The sequence below is a fragment of the Scleropages formosus genome, chromosome 17, assembly GCF_900964775.1.
Source record: "Scleropages formosus chromosome 17, fSclFor1.1, whole genome shotgun sequence".
In the NCBI taxonomy this organism is placed as follows: Eukaryota; Metazoa; Chordata; class Actinopteri; order Osteoglossiformes; family Osteoglossidae; genus Scleropages; species Scleropages formosus.
The window spans coordinates 21,739,509-21,756,263 of NC_041822.1; the positions used below are offsets into that span (position 1 = coordinate 21,739,509).

The 16,755-nt window shown below is 48.6% G+C and overlaps 1 protein-coding gene across 1 annotated transcript in view; it reads right to left on the reverse strand.

The window, feature by feature from the left end:
• Positions 1-130: 130 nt before the first annotated feature.
• The window catches only part of hmcn2 (hemicentin 2), a 63,559-nt gene continuing 46,934 nt past the window's right edge, over positions 131-16,755 (reverse strand). The window contains exons 60-81 of the mRNA XM_029259725.1: positions 16,600-16,734; positions 15,708-15,977; positions 15,409-15,599; positions 14,346-14,559; positions 13,657-13,791; positions 13,050-13,240; positions 12,858-12,939; positions 12,020-12,190; positions 11,729-11,881; positions 11,509-11,646; positions 10,214-10,335; positions 9,223-9,463; positions 8,960-9,019; positions 6,621-6,740; positions 6,275-6,409; positions 4,587-4,706; positions 4,000-4,125; positions 3,648-3,776; positions 3,119-3,415; positions 1,493-1,612; positions 1,279-1,405; positions 131-1,177 (exon numbers count right to left, since the gene is read on the reverse strand). Of these exons, the coding sequence (XP_029115558.1) occupies positions 796-1,177; positions 1,279-1,405; positions 1,493-1,612; positions 3,119-3,415; positions 3,648-3,776; positions 4,000-4,125; positions 4,587-4,706; positions 6,275-6,409; positions 6,621-6,740; positions 8,960-9,019; positions 9,223-9,463; positions 10,214-10,335; positions 11,509-11,646; positions 11,729-11,881; positions 12,020-12,190; positions 12,858-12,939; positions 13,050-13,240; positions 13,657-13,791; positions 14,346-14,559; positions 15,409-15,599; positions 15,708-15,977; positions 16,600-16,734 (3,659 nt within the window). The 3' untranslated portion in view covers positions 131-795. The remainder of the gene's footprint in view (positions 1,178-1,278; positions 1,406-1,492; positions 1,613-3,118; positions 3,416-3,647; positions 3,777-3,999; positions 4,126-4,586; positions 4,707-6,274; positions 6,410-6,620; positions 6,741-8,959; positions 9,020-9,222; positions 9,464-10,213; positions 10,336-11,508; positions 11,647-11,728; positions 11,882-12,019; positions 12,191-12,857; positions 12,940-13,049; positions 13,241-13,656; positions 13,792-14,345; positions 14,560-15,408; positions 15,600-15,707; positions 15,978-16,599; positions 16,735-16,755) is intronic.

Sequence of the window (16,755 nt, forward strand, 5' to 3'; positions counted from 1 at the left end):
ACAAAAAAGATTATTCATTAAAAAAAGAAAAAAAAAAAACTCCAAGTAGTAAAAATAAAATTGTTTTATTGATCAACTGCATTTAAAAATGCAAAGTGGTTAATTCAGTCCAAGAGGTAGGGCAGTAAATAATACAGTCAAAATACATTTTGCTGAATATCCATTTACATCTGATCCTGGAGAAAATATTTTTACATTACAGTATTATCATGACACATTTTACCTAAGGAAGAAAAAACTAATTTAAAAAAAATCTAAAATCTCATTCTGTTTTTATTCTATTAAAGCTTGCGCTCACTTTGTTGGCATCACTTAGCGGAAATGTAAACCCGCTGTTTTTCTGAATTAACACAAATGTTGAAGAAATTCTACTGCAACAGTTCAGTCTTGAGCCCTTGATTAGTTTAGCAGAATTCAATGAACCACTAATAGGGGGAGTCCCTCTGAAAACAGGAAAAAAAAAAAAAAAAAAAGGCAAAACAACATTTTGCCATTAATTTAAGCAATGTCCATGCCGACTTGTTTGTGTTTATGTACAGAGCACTGTTGCAACATGACCGATTCGATGCACAGTACATGGTTTGAAGGTTTTCAGTTATCATCTTCTTGCCTGGAAATAACTAGAAGTTTAGAGGCAGTCATAGGAAACAGGTGATCAGGATGCTTCTCAAAAAATCTCCCTCCACATTTTCCTTTTGCCAGGTTTACCCTGCGTACTTGTGAGAGGAGGTGCTGGCATGGGGTGCAGGGACTGCGGATGAAACTCGGAAGGCAGGCCAGCCTCTCCATGCCTCCTCAGAACGGGTAGCTGGAGATGGAGATGTAGATGATGAAGATGCTCTGGTAGGTGATGTGACCCTGCTCGGAGAGTGTGGTCGCCTGCACGCGTATGCGCGCCAGCCCCGGTGTGTCCAGCGGCCGCACCGTGAAGATGATGCCCCGCCCGGCCTCATCGCGGATCCCAAAGAGCGGTCCGTCGACCCCGCCTCCGGCCCCGCCCTGCTCCAGGATGGTGAAGGTGGTGCGCTCCTGCAGCCTGCCGGCCTCGGAAAAGGCGGAGAGGCGAATCACGCTGTGACTGGCTGGGATGCCCAGGGGTAGGGTCAGCAGCTTGTACTGCAGGAGGAGCGGGGCGCTGCTAGGGGCGCAGTCCAGCGAACATGTCCTATAGCATGTCCTGAGGGAGAGGAGGGTGGAGGGCCAAAAATACGATATTTAAAGACCTGCAGCATCAACCTTTGACCACAGGTTCATGGCAGAGGTGACCGCCAGGCTTACCCGGGACTGCCTCCTCGCTGATAGGATGCAGGGCATGGAGTGTCCAGGCACTGGTAGCTCCCTCTGGTGTTGAAGCACATCTGGTTTGGACCACACTGAACACGCTGCACCGCACACTCGTCGATGTCTGTAGATCAGCGAAAAGAAGGAGGGGTGTGTGTTAATGAATATCGCTTGTGCCGCAGGCCAAGCAAGTCTGACGGTGACCCCTGACCTTTGCAGGTTCTGCCGTTGGGGAGCAGCTGGTATCCTGGGGGGCACAGGCACTGGAAACTTCCAAGTGTGTTTCGGCACTCGTGCTGGCAGGGCCTCCTCAGCCTGCATTCATCCACATCTGTACAGAGAGGGGATTGGCAGGGGGCGTGGCCATGAAGTTTGCCAAGGCAAGTGGGTGTGGCTAAACCTATTCTCATTTCATTCTTTAACATTTCAATGCACGTGATATATTCTGATGTCTTATTGTGGCAAATATATAATATATGCACACTGTAGATCTTTAGAGATCACCTGACACGTTTGCGTAATCATCCTGTGAACGTAGTCCTCCACTTACAATAGGGCTCCATTCCAACGACTACTTTATACAGTATTATACTATACTGATACTATGTTATATGAACCATAAGGGTATATAAACAGTTAACGTGCATGAATGCTAGGTTGCATGATAGGGCTTTGTTATATATTTTTTTAAATTTTCAGAAATTCTTCATGTTCAAGTATTGACAATATGTCTATCCAATGATCACTTGTTCTGAGCAGGGTCGCAGTGAACTGGAGCCTATACATGAATCATTATGGGGCGGTACACCCTGGCCAGTCCATCACAGGGTAGCCCCACACAGACACACACACGCGCGCTCACGCACACCAAGGGCAATTTAGAGTTACCAAGTTACATAAACTGTATGTCTTTGGACTGTAGGAGGAAACCAGAGCACCCAGAGAAAACTCACATGGAAACGGGGCAAACATACAAACTCCACACAGACTGCGCAGGGACTGAACCCATGTTCTCTCACCCTACCCAGGCACTCTGAGGCAGCAGCGCTACTTGCTGCATCACTTTACCACCCACATAATACAAATACAAAATAATAATAATATAAATACAGTACAGCAATTATACAATGAAATACAGCATAAGTAATTATTGATCGATGCTGCAGGTAATATAACAATATTCATTAATGAATAACGAATACTCATTTTCTCACTAATTTTAAAGGAGAAAATACATTTGTAAATTTTGAAATACACACTGAATAAAGAATATGTGTTTACAGCAAAAAACAAATATACTATGAGCACTGGCTTTGTAACACACACACACACACACACACACACACATTTTCTGAACCGCTTGTCCCATGGGGTTGCGGGGAACCAGAGTCTACCTGGCAACACAGGGCGTAGGGCCGGAGGGGGAGGGTTCACACCCAGGACAGGACGCCAGTCCGTCGCAGGGCACCCCAAGCGGGACTCGAACCCCAGACCCACCAGAGAGCAGGACCTGGGCCAACCCACTGTGCCACCATGCCCCCCAGTGGGCTTTGTAACAGTTTATTTTAATTTTTAAATCAAACCTAAAAAAAACTTTAGGGTAATCACAAACTTAACGTTTTCTAAAGTTAAGGTAATTGCTGCTAGATACCCAGAAGACCGAACAGTCTTTGCCGGACGTTACGACCAAGCGTCAGGACACCAAAAAAATATAATAAGGTCGATGGGACGGGCATCATAAGTTTGGGTCGTAAGTTGTGTATGTCTTAAATCGAGGACCACCTATAGTGTGTGTGAAAGGGTCCGAAGGGTTTTGCTGATACAGCAATGTACCCACCCACGCATGTGCCGTCCTTGTTGCTGTACCCCATGGGGCAAGTCAGTCCCCTGCCCAGGAGGGTGCCGTGCTGCTCCGGTTGGACAGAGAGTCGGGTCAGTCCAGCAACGAGCTGCGGGCGGAGCCGCGCCAGAACACGGGTACGGTTGGCAGGAGCCCGACCCCTCTCCAGCCCGGCGCAGGAACGTCCATCACCCAGAAGGGTGGTGCCTGGGGGGCAAAGGCACCGGAAGCTGCCTGGAAGGTTCTGGCACTGGTGGGCACACGGGCTTGGTACTTGCCGGCACTCGTCGATGTCTATAAGGCAACAAGATGCTTAAAACGTGGACCGCGGGCCATAGTCACAAATTAACCACACCTTTTCGCATCAAAATTTGACTGGTTTCTTTCTTCCATTTCATTTTAAAATCACTTTTTAGCTTCATAGCTAGGAATTTTAAAAAGTTCTGGATCAGCTCCTGCAGAGCATTTCCTCGCGGCATTTATTGCACGTGAGAAATGTCACCGTTCGGTCGAGCGAGTCTCTCACCGAGGCACGGCTGGCCCACGCCTTGCGACCTGTAACCTCTGGGACACGTGCAGCCGTAGCCCCCGACTGTGTTCCGGCACACCTGATTGTAGCGACACACATGACTCCCATCCTGGCACTCGTCCACATCTGAGAGGGGTGGAAGGCAAAAGGGGGACAATGAGGGCCCCGCACTTTGGTCTCATGTGTCCCATCTGTACGCGTTCCCACAGTTTTGTGTCATTGAAAGAACACGCCACCCCGTTTCGCCTTCCTCTTTCGCACCCGTCTCACCTCACCGAGCATAGAAAAACGCACGCGCATTCCGACTCCCTGGACACGAGCTCACAGCGGAGTGCTGGGAAGACCTCACCTACGCAGGCTCCGTCCTCGGTCTGGGTCATACCGGCCGGACAGCCTTCGAAGCACTCGTAGCCCCCGTCCGTGTTGCGGCACTGCTGGTGGGCAGGACACACGTTCCTGGTGCACTCGTTGATATCTGAGCGCGTGGGAACATGGGAACATCGGTAATCTGAGCGGGCGTTGTGACACACAGGGGCGTAGCCACGCCCACTTCCTGGATTATCAGCTGCACCTGTCGAACTGATGGTGGTCTCGGAGCAGTAGGCCTCACCACGTTTTACCCATGTACAACACTGCGCCCCTTGAGAAGGGGGCGGGGCACTGGAAAACAAAGCATTCATTGAAATTTGGAATTTCATTCTTACCTGTCTGGGGCCTGTCATAAGTACAATGCCGTTGCTTTCCAGTTACCATGTTTACGTGATGCTATACCTTCTAAACAGAGGACGACCCTCAGATTACATATAATTATTGCTTTTGTGCCTATTGAGTAGTAAGCGACATGCCTATCCCTGCCTTTGAAAGCCCAGTGATCAGCATGCAGGTGCAAAGCGGAGGGGGGTGAGAGAGGGGTCGCAGAAGGTCGGCAAAACACACCTAAGCAGCGCAGTCCCGACGCCTGGTACCCCGGGTGACAAGCGCATCGGAAGGAGCCCGCCATGTTGATACACTGCTGCTGGCACGGTGACACCGAGGACTCCTGACACTCGTCCGCATCTGAAACAACGAACAACGGCATCCGCGAAAGAGGGCACGGAGGTCAGGGGTCGAAGGTCAGCAGCCTGGGTAATGTGACTGCATTGCATCATTTTAGCATTTCACCGGTGTTGCGTGTTTCAGGTACCTGATTGAATGATTTTTTAATATGTGACACTGTGGTTAGAGCCATTGGCTTCTGCTCAAAGCACCCGGGTTCAAATCCCGCTTCCTGCTGTAGTGCCCTTGATCAAGGTACTGTACTTACCATATATCGATACAGCAAAAATTACCCTGCTCTGTACATGGATACATAATAAAAATAATACTTCCGTTAACCGCTTGACCTGGTTTTCATTACCTGCTCTGCCAGTATGCCACCCAATAATAATAATAATAATAATAATAATAATAATAATAGATTTTTAGTCATCTATATAGTTTTTTTAAAAACAAAGCTATTATTTACTACACACACACATTGTCTGAAACCGCTTGTCCCAAGTGGGGTCGTGGTGAACCGGAGCCTAACCCGGCAACACAGGGCACCAGGCTGGAGGGGGAGAGGACACACCCAGGATGGGATGCCAGTCCGTCGCAAGGCACCCCAAGCGGGACTGGAACGGCAAACCCACTGGAGAGCAGGACCTGGTCAAACCAGCTGCGCCGCTGCACCCCCCGTTATTATTTACTATTATTTAATTTACTACAGTGGGAGGGTTTTTATGTGAGGTTTGTTATAATAATCTACTTACAAATACATACAGTACTGTGCAAAAGTTTTAGGCACTTGGCTGGGGAAGAAAAGCTGTAAAGTAAGAATGCTTCTAAAAATAATGCTCTTAAAAGCTTAGTAACCATCCATTGTCAACAACCGCTTCTCCCCAGCAGGGTTGCAGTGGGCTTGACGGGTCCCGTGCTCCAGCTGGTCTGGGGTTCGAGTCCTGTTTGGGGTGCCACGCGATACATTGGGGTCCCGTCTTGGTTGCGTCCCTTCCCCCTCCAGCCTTGCGCCCTGTGTTGCCGGGTTAGGCTCTGGCTCCCCGTGACCCCGTATGGGACGAACAGTTTCAGATGATGTATGTGTGTACTTTCTTTCTTTCTTTAAGGACATACAAAACCCTTACTGTAATACTGTAACTTTTTGCTAAAGGAGCTCTTATAAATCTAAAATATGCTCTTTCCTATTGACACAAATGCAGAAGACATTAAATAACCATCTAAAACAAATATTTTTGTGAAATATGTAAGTGCCCAAGGCTTTTGCACAATACTGTACATTCACTTTTGTTCATTTAGCACATGCTTTTCCCCAAAGCTACGTACATGTCCAAGAAGAATAAAAAAAAAAAAGCTTGTAGAGCTGGGTATTTTTACTGTCTCTCTTCAGGGTAAGTACCTTGCTCTGCAGTACTACAGCAGGAGCAGTGATTCAAACTCATGTCATCTGAAAGGAAGGCAATGGCTTTAATCACTGCTCCATCCGCTGCACGGAAAGTTAAATATCCGCTCCATAAGTCGACCACTGCTCTGACCGTGTTTCTGATCGGTGTGTAAATACGGTAACGGTGCGTTGAGGACGGACTTGCCTTCACAGCTCGTTCCCAAGGCGCTTGGCTTGAACCCCAGACCGCACTGAGCCTGGCACCGGTAGCTCCCCGCTGTGTTCACACACTGCTGGTTGTAGTGGCACATGTGAGACCCGTCGGCGCATTCGTCGATGTCTGTAGAGACATCGTTGTAGAAGGTGATGATGTGTCACAGTGGATCGGTTCACTTATCCATCATCAATAAGGACTTGTCCAAGTTAGGGTTGCTGAGGTCCAGATCTGAACTCCAGAATCCTGGTTTTACTAGTGCGGTTAATCAAGAGGGGAAAACGCGTTGTTTTAAGGACGGCGTATGGAGTGCAGTGCGGCGTGACTCCCGTCTCACCTTGGCAGGTGTTGGACACGGGGGACAGCGTGAACCCAGAGGGACAAGCGCAGGAGAAGCCGCCCATGATGTTGTTGCACGAGTGGGAGCAGGGTGTCTGGCTGGTGCACTCGTCTTCATCTGGAAGACACACAGTTGAGCAGACCTCTCTCACTTAGTTACCTTGAGGTGGTCAGAACCGTCACAGTGTTATTAGTTCATTTAGGTGACGCTTTTCTCCAAAGGGACTTATAATGTTACTCTGAATACAGTCATTTTCCCATTGATACTGCTGAGTAATTTAAACAAATTAATAAATAAATGTTGTCTTTCAACTGGTGCTATAAGGACAGACACTCTGGCTTTTGGCCAACGTATTTTCAATTTTAGTGGCAAAATCTGAGATCCAAATTTCATCACCCCTTAGCAATTACCTGGGTTCACCTAGTTATTAAACTGGCCCTGGTTCCCTGCTGCTAACTTAGCCTTACATGAACCTTTAAAGGCTTAAACATAAGACTTTTTATCTTTCTGTGGGCCAGATACATAGAGGATAGACTATATATATATATCTCGCAGAAGCCAATCAATCAATCAATCAATCTCCTGTCCAAAAACAAGATTTGTGGGACAAATGATTTAAAATCTGCTGACAGTCAGTTTAACACGAAGGTTCTAGCGAAAAATGTCACCATGGAAATATACTAGGAAAATGTGATCTTTCTTTATCACATCAGTGGGGATGAGGACCCTGGGCAGCAGGTGGACGGATGTGTTTTGGTGCAGTAACTGGCATGAAGACACTGGCGCCCCCTACTGGCCAAACAGATCTGTGCACCAAAGCTGAGTGGTGGTCAGGACCAAGGAGCTGTTCACCAGTGGACTCTCCTGCTCATTGGTGTGTTGGTAGACATCATCATGTCTTGATTACATCATTACACACACACACACACACACACACACACAGTCTGAAACCACTTGTCCTGAGTGGGGTCGCGGTGAACCGGAGCCTAACCCAGCAACACAGGGCACAAGGCTGAAGGGGGAGGGGACACACACACCCAGGATGGGACGCCAGGCCGTCACAAGGCACCCCAAGCGGGACTAGAACCCCAGACCCACCAGAGAGCAGGACCCAGCTGAACCCGCTGTGCCACCACGCCCCCTTTACATCTTAACAATGATTTAACCATTTATACAGCTGGGTACATTTTGCTGGCTAAATTCAGGGGAAGCACCTCTATCAAGGGTACAACAGCAGGGGGTGGGATTCAGACCCTTTGAGTCAAAAACAGCAGCTCTAACCACAACGCCACCTACTGCTCGTAGTGCTGAACAATTAGACACCAGACAGTCTTAAAGAGAGTTCTCGCACTTGCACACACGCACACATTTTCTGAACCGCTTGTCCCATACGGGGTCGCGGGGAACCGGAGCCTACCCGGCAACACAGGGCATAAGGCCGGAGGGGGAGGGGACACACCCAGGACGGGACGCCAGTCCGTCGCAAGGCACCCCAAGCGGGACTCAAACCCCAGACCCACTGAAGAGCAGGACCCGGTCCAACCCACTGCGCCACCGTGCCCCCTGAGAGTTCTCGCATTTTTTTTTTTTTTTTAACTCAGAGCAGTGACATCACCCTATTTGTACGTGTGTATGTATTTGCTTATGTATTTGTTTAAAAAACATGAGAGCACTGGCTTTAAACACTGCACATGACAAGACAAAAGGTTATAAGTCTAGATTACACCACGGCTTGCAGAGCCCTTTGGCTGCTACTGAGGTACGTGCTACTGTGAATGGAAGACAACTGTCTAAAAAAAATTAATAAATAAACTGTTGCCTTTTCATTTTTTTTGGAAAACATAATTCCCTACATTTACATTTATTCACTTAGCAGACGCTTTTCTCCAAAGCGACTTACACTGGATACTATGTAGTGTTACTAGCCCACACACCTTATTCACCAAGGTGATTTACACTACAAGATACACTACTTATACTGGGTCACTCATCCATACATCAGTGGAACACACTCTCTGTCACTCATACACTGTGGGGGAACCTGAACAACATGGCTTTGGACTGTGGGAAGAAACCAGAGCACCCAGAGAAAACCCACGCAGAGAGAACATACAAACTCCACACAGTGCTCAATGTGAGGAATATGCATTATGAACTCATCATGGCTGAATAGCAATGTGCATAGAGAGAGTAAATCTGTACAGAACAAAGGTAAAATAAATATAATAAACCCACAACTTCCATATTTGACTTCTGTCATTTGGGGAAATGTCATAAAGAAACATTGTAAGACACCCGCAGCTCACCTGCGCAGCATCAGATTGAGTCCAACCTACCTGCACAGTATGAAGCTGAGTCCAGGACGAACCCTTTGGGACATCTGTTCCCATCGCCATCTGCATGCAAACCGGACAACTTATTCCCCACATTAACGTAAAACAATAAATGAACACTCTTCATCGGCTGCATATATTCTATCTTATACTGTATCACCACGGTATCACCTGGGCAGGACTGGAGAACAGGTGGATGTGACGCGCGATTACAGCTGCGCCCCTTCCACAGGAGACGTTCAACGGCCGAACGGAGAACCACTAACCGGGTACGATCAAGGAGGCCGTCAGCTGGAAGTCCAGGCTCATGCTGAAGCGGTTGTAGACCCCCCGGATGCCAGAGACCCTCAGCATCTGCAGTACGGGCCCCTCACGCTCGGGACCCCCGTCATAGACAAGGGAGTGGTTGCAGCGCAGAAGAAGAGGAGCGCCGCCCTGCTGGTGGCTCTGGGAAGACCAGGCGTAGAGCTGACCGGTGCCCGTCTGCACGTAGGACTCATCGAAATCCTACAAGACACCAAAAGACAACAAAACTATTCACGGCGCATCCTCATAAACCCGGCTTGATGTACGATTCATGTAAAGACCACCAGTCGCCAGGTGGCGTAGCGGTCAGAGCAATTGCTTTGTAGTCGAAGGATCCCAGTTTGAATCCCACCCCTTACTGCAGTGCCCTTGATAGAGGCACTAACCATGAATTGATAAAGGGGTAAATCACAGCACGCAGTTTGGTATATAAACCTAATGTTGTAAGTCACGGATAAATAAAATAGTAACAGAGTTTCTTATGTGATATTTAATAAAACATTCACGGCGGGAAGACCAAAAACCTCCAGAACTAACGATAACCTAGGGCCTGCGAAAGAGGGAAAATTTAGAAAGCAGAAAAAAATAAGAAATAAGCAAAAAAAAAAAAAAAAAAAAACATGATTGGGAGACAGAAATTCAAACTGCCACGTTTTATTTCAAAAACATAATTCCGGATTTTCCAGCCATTTCCTAAGGCATCAATCATTCTCCATCAATCACGCGGATCAGCTTTAGAGTAGTTTAAAGCGCGTTGTGACAATTCACTTGTCATTTACCAACTTTCAGGCCTCAACTGAGCACACTCCTCAATATTTCCGATACATTTAAATATTTTGAATTTGCACGATGAAAATGCTGCGAAGGCCCCGAAGGAGCCGGACAGTAAATATGATCGGCAGGATCAGCACGTCCTCCATCGCTCGAGAAGTGGCATCGGCCTGTGCCCACCTGCAGACGGAGGGGCACCTCGGACAGGGTCTGGGGGACGAACCCGTTGAGGACGACGTCCACCAGGAGAACGCCCTCCGCATCCAGGCCGCGGACCACATGGGTCATTCGCAGGACCTCCCCTGAGCGTGGAAACAAAGGGCATGAGCATCGCTGCCAGTGCCGCACTCAGGTGGACATCTGTGCAGTGGGGTACAGTCACGAGTCTGATTGGGAACAAACACGGTGAATCGCCATTACATCGATGATACTTTCCCCGAACCGACTTCAAGCGCTCAGCTACAGGTGGTCCTCAAGTTGGAATACGTGTGACCTTTAACCACCCGCACTTGTGACATCCCATCAACTTCGCGACATTATTTTCGAGTTCCGACGTTTGGTCGTGACGTCTAACGACGACGGCTGCGCGCGATTTATGGGATCATCAGACACCGAATTTCTTCTCAACTCTCTCGGCATGTCTATCAGCTACTGCATTTTATTTATATATAAAAAAAAGTTGCTTAAAGCACATTTCGTTTATGACTCCACATTTTTTTTTACAATAGATGAGGTCACTCATCCATACAACTGATGCATGGATGAGTGACCCAGTGTAAGTAGTGTATCTAGCAGTGTAAGTCACCGCGGTGAATAAGGTGGGGGCTGATAACACTACATAGAGTTCACTGGAAGTCGCTTTGGAGAAAAGTGCTAAATAAATACATGCAAATAGCAAGTGAAAATGTGAGTATTCTGATGCGGAAAAGAAAATGTACAAGATTTAGAAATAAAAGGGAAAATAACGCACAGTGAAAATACAGTTATACTGAATCCGATTTATATTATTACCATTCTACACACACACACACACACACATTTGCCGAAGCTGCTTGTTCCCACCTGGGGCAAGCCAGAGCCTAAACTGGTAACACAGGGAGTAAGGCTGGAGGGGGAGGGGACACACCCAGGACGGGACGCCAGTCCATCACAGGGCACCCCAAGCGGGGCTCGAACCCCAGACCTGCCGGAGAACAGGACCCGGCCAAGCCAGCTGCGCCACCGCGCCCCCCATTACCATTCTAAATTAGTGTTATTTTAACATTAATAATATGAGAAATTTATGAAAAAATATAACAAAGCCCTATTATACAACATAGCATTTCTGTATGTTAATGGTTTATATGGTTTATACAATAGAGTATGAGGGGTTTGTGACAAAACGGCACAAACAGTGTAAAGCATCATCCAAGTAATTATGTCACAGTCTGTCATCATTTGCAGAGGACCTCAGACCCGAACCCCTCCGTAGCCACCTGAGCCGAACTCCAGCTGGGACTCCTGCCGGAACTGGCCCCGGGTCAGAGAGAAGCCGTTGCGGGTGTCGGCGCTCTGCCACACGGTGGTCCAGTAGATGGGTGCGAAAACGGAGACCAGCACCCGCAGCAAAGGACCTGGAAGCGAAACCCCCCGGTGAGGTGAGACCACGTGCTCCAACGGTAGGTCGAGTAGCACGTTCCTGAGCCGGGAACTCACCCACGCTGGCGGGGACGTTGTCCACATGGGCATCCAGCCTACTGCTGCCCTGATCCGGGTTCTCAGTCACGTTGGCCTCCAGGAAGGCCACCCCGAACTCGGCCTCGTTCACCATCCCGATCAGGCTGCCGCGGGCTCTCCGGGGCACCTCCCCTGCGAGCGGTCAACACCGGTTCACGAGTGGGCCATAACTTTCCAGAAACACAGAGAAATGCTAGATTCTCGTCTCCAGTTTTGCTCCGAAGAGGACTACAGGTTGAGATTTCAGCTCCACTTGCACGTGCGCTGTACCTGGGCAGAGCGCAACTCGGCAGTTCCTCGATTCAGCGCTCCGCCCTGCACAGGGAGGCCCCCCGTTGGCTGGGGGTGGGTTGTCGCACAGTCTCACTCGCTCCTGGACCCCCTGTCCACAGGAGGCGCTGCAGGGACCCCACTCTCCCCAGCTGGAATATCCTCCTGGAACTGAGATGAGGCTATAAGATCCACTCACTGGTGTTCTTCAGACATGACCATTAGGTAGGTTATCATCACCATTAAGAACCCAGCCATTAAGGACCGACGACCCCGCCGACATTTGCACTTTTCCACTAACCATGCAACTGTGAGGTCATATGACCGGTATCACAGTTAGACACTTATATATGGTTATTTTTGAATGAATTTGATGAACGACATCACACATTAAAAACAAGCACCAGAGTTGCAAAATGAATAAAGAACCTGCAATATTACAGAATAATGTGTAATAATTTCTTATCTTAGCCCATGATGTCATAATGCTGAATGTTATAATGAAGGAAATAACATTAAATTGTATGTTTTAGGTTAAAAAAAAAAAAAAAAAATGAAAGAACTGGCTAATGTATTTAGGTCTTTATTTGAAAATAATCAACGATAATATCGACATTTATTTATCATACGCCTGCAAGCAAAGCATGTCCACAGGTTCAGTCAAAGTAGTTTTAATGAAAATATACTCATGAGAGCGGTCACTAAAGTGAACAACAACAAACATGCTCTGAAGATGTACAACTGCAGGCTCCCTCTTGGAACTCACGTATTGGAGAGGAAGCGAAAATCAGAAAAAGACCACAGATGGACATGGGCTCCATGCCCGTCCAGCACTCACCTTGGACTCGGAGAGAGACCGTCCGTTCCGCTGACCCGGCATCACTCTCCACCACGCAATGGTAGTCCCCTGAATCCGCACTCTGAAACATAGTGAGGTCAGCGGTCAGACCATGGGAGAAATCTGGAGGGTTCGCAGACCTCTTGTGTTGCGTTCCATTCCCCACCCTGGTGGGCGGGGCTAAGTCGTTACCGCTGCACTATAGATAGCCAGGGAGCCATTGCGCATGGTGTGCATCCGCAGGGTGCTCGACAGGGGGCGCCCATCCCGGCTCCAGAGACGTGTAAGGACAGGGTTTCCTCGCACCGCGCAGTCCAGAATGGCCACGGCCCCTAGGGGTACCGTCTGAGTGGTGCGGGCCTCCCCCAAAAGGAGCGGCGGCTCTGAGCAAAACACAGAGATGGGTGATGTCATAATTAGCGTCACTAAAGTGCCACCTGCGCAGTGGAAATGAAGCACAACAAAGGTGGGCTCACGCTGCTGTTGTGTTACGCAGCACTTTACTGACACCTACTGGCTGGATGCGGAAACACAGGTCACATTTGCTATGCAACACATGGAAATTTTAGAAAACAGACATAAAAAATATGAAAATATTTGTATCTATAAAAATTCATAACATAACCACTCATAAAGCCAGGACCCAGACTGTGCAATTTCTGAAACAGATCTTAAAAGGCACTGTTCATTTTTTAGGCCTTTTTTTGCATAATTTACAGCATATAGTCTTAGCAAGTCTTGTCCAGTATATAAAAAAGCATTTTCCCTCCTTTCCAAAACTTTCGGGTCAAGGGCTCACCTCTGACGTGGACGAAGGAGAGGGCACGGATGACTCCCACGCTGTTCTCTGCCATGCAGACGTAGGTCCCCGCGTCTCCCACTGTCACGTTCTCGATGACCAGGGAGCTCCGGCCAGCTTCGTCCGCACTGGACCCTGGGACAGACAGAAGCCTCATCCTTCTGTAGCTCCATCCTCACGCAAAACACGGAATCTGCAGGAAGGACCCTTCTTTCGTACCATTGAATGTCTGTGTTGAACTGACCCATCAGTACAAATGAAGATGTGACATTTTCAGCCGTCGCGTGCAACGTAGTAGAAAGTTACAAGAATATTCTACAATAAGTGTGCAGCAGGTGGCGTAGTGTTTAGAGATGCCACCTAACATGTAAAAGACAGGTTCAAATCCCAGCTGTTGCTGCATTACTCTTGATCAAGGTACTTAAATTGATACGGTAAAAATTACTCAGCTCTGTAAGCAGGTTAATCAGTGTAAGTTGATTTCACAGAAAGTGTAAATAATAAATAATATTAATAAATGATAACCTTAGGCACAGATACTACAGAAAGGCAACGGTGAATTATGCTGTGGATGGTGCATGTGAGTGCAGCGTAATGAAAGGAGCAGACTCATGGAAGATCGGACAGGTTTTCGTGTCTCGTCCAAGTTACAGTCTCGACCGGACACCCGAAAAGCTCAGGCCGCCCACCTGGGAAAGGGCTGTTGTTGACGGTCCATGTGATGACGGGCGGGGGTGTGCCCTGGGCATGACAGGACAGGCTCAGCCGCTCGCCCACGTTCAGGGTCGCATCACCGGGCAGCTCTTTGAAGGCGGGTCGCCGGTTCACCGACAGGCGGGTCTTTTGTCGGGCCGCACCGGCCACGTTAGTCGCCACGCAGGTGTACGTGCCTGCATCACCTGGCTGAAAGGTGGGGAAGAGGTCGCATGAGGTCAAAGAAGATGCCTGAGAAAGAAGCCTTACAAAGGGGACCGTCTTATGATCCGACAACAAACGGTGTCTGCTGATTTCAGCTACTTATTCTTTAACAAGCTACCAGTCTACAAAATATGTATAATGTGACCATTCATATTTCAGAGGTAAAAATTAATTTAAAAACATTATATCATCTAATTTTTTTTCCATAAAAACACACACACACACACACATTTTCAGAACCGCTTGTCCCGTACGGGGTCACGGGGAACCGGAGCCTACCCGGTAACACAGGGCGTAAGGCCGGAGGGGGAAGGGGACACACCCAGGACGGGACGCCAGTCCGTCGCAAGGTACCCCAAGCGGGACTCGAACCCCAGACCCACCGGACAGCAGGACTGCAGTCCAACCCACTGCGCCACCGCACCCCCTCCCCATAAAAACATTTTATTGTAATGCATCTATGTTTAAATTACATATAATGAGATGCATATTGTTTCTGAAATAACTTTTACAGCAACCAAAAATGACAATATTGTTGGAAATCTCAAATAACACATAAATTGTTACAAATCTCAATCCACTATAACCAATAAAAATACTTCGCATCAGCGAACTAAGGAGCTTCAAACACGACGATTATTCGTTTATAAAGGCATTAAACAGCCTAAGATGATGACAATAAACATCAGCAAAGTGAACAAAAACTCTGAGGATTTTCATTAGCGTATCAGACACTTTTCTCCGCTGGGTCGAAGCTGTTGACCGAAGCTGACTGACCCACTTTGGGTCTTTCCTTTGGAGGGCCCTGCAAAACACCGCGTTCTGTAGTCTCACCTCCGCCCTCTCGATGATCAGCTCCCCCGAGCGCAGCATGGTGAATTTTCCCAGACGGTCCACCAACACCACGCCGTCCTTCTCCCAGGTCACTCTGGGTTCGGGCGAACCTTGCGCCGCACACGGCAACAGGGCCTGGAATCCCTGGATGACCGACAGCTCCGGCTGGCCCGGTGGAATCATGGGAGGAACTACGTGGATGGAAAGGGTGAAAAGGTAAATAGTGGCGGAGGGGTAGACGCAGGGAAGCAGAATCGCACTATGGTGAGCGATATCCCTCGGATCGTGGCGGCGCCCACCGTGAACGACCAGTCGGATGTCGGCGCTGGTGCGGCCTGCGGCGTTCCTGGCGGAGCAGGTGTAGAGGGCGCCGTCGGCACGCTGCGCGGCAGCGATCCGCAGTGTCCCGTTGGCGAAAACCCGCAGGCGATCCCCCTCCACTACTGGCCGCCGGTCCCGTTGCCATGACACCTCGGGCGGAGGCTGCCCATCCGCCTCGCACCGCAGGCTGGCCGGCTGGCCGAGCACAGCCGTAACCTCCGAATGTGGCGCGGTGAGCACGGGAGGGACTGCTCATGGATGAGGGTGGGGACAGGGGTACGTACAGTTCTTTTAAAATCAACGAGCAAGATCATTATCCTTCACATCAAGACTGATCCATTTACAGGCCAGAATCAATTTAGGTATTTTTTTGGAAGCCAGCCCTCCCCAAAAAGCAGCTGGAGATCATATTACAAATTAATTACTTATGACATTTTTCAAAGTGATATACAATGTGGGGTCTGCGCTAAGCTCCTGACAATTACCCACTTACTGTATATACAGAAGGGGCATTTTTACTGTGTCAGTTCAGGGTAAATACTTTTACATTACATTTATTCATTTAGCTGATATTTTCCTCCAAAGAAACTTACAATTATTTATCATTTATACAGCTGGTAACTTTACTGGAGCAATTTAGACAAAGTACCTTGCTCAAGGGTACTAAAGAGAGAGGCGAGACTCAAACCTACGACCTTCAGGCCCACAGGTAGCAGCTCTAACTACTACGGTACCAGCTGTCCTCTACCTTGACATAGCTGGGTAATTTTAACCGGAGCAATTAGTTACCTTTTTCAAAGGTATTATAGCAGAAGAGAGGGATTTGAACCTGCAACTGCTTCACTCCAGAGACTGCAGGGTTAACGCTACCTTGTACGACGAGCCGGGTGTTCCTCACCGCTGTACCCGCCTCGTTCCGTGCCAGGCACTGGTAGGTGCCCGCGTCACCCAGGGTGACCCGTGAGATCTGCAGCCCTCCGCTGGGCAGGGAGACGATCCTGTGACCTGCAGGGTGACACACGCCAG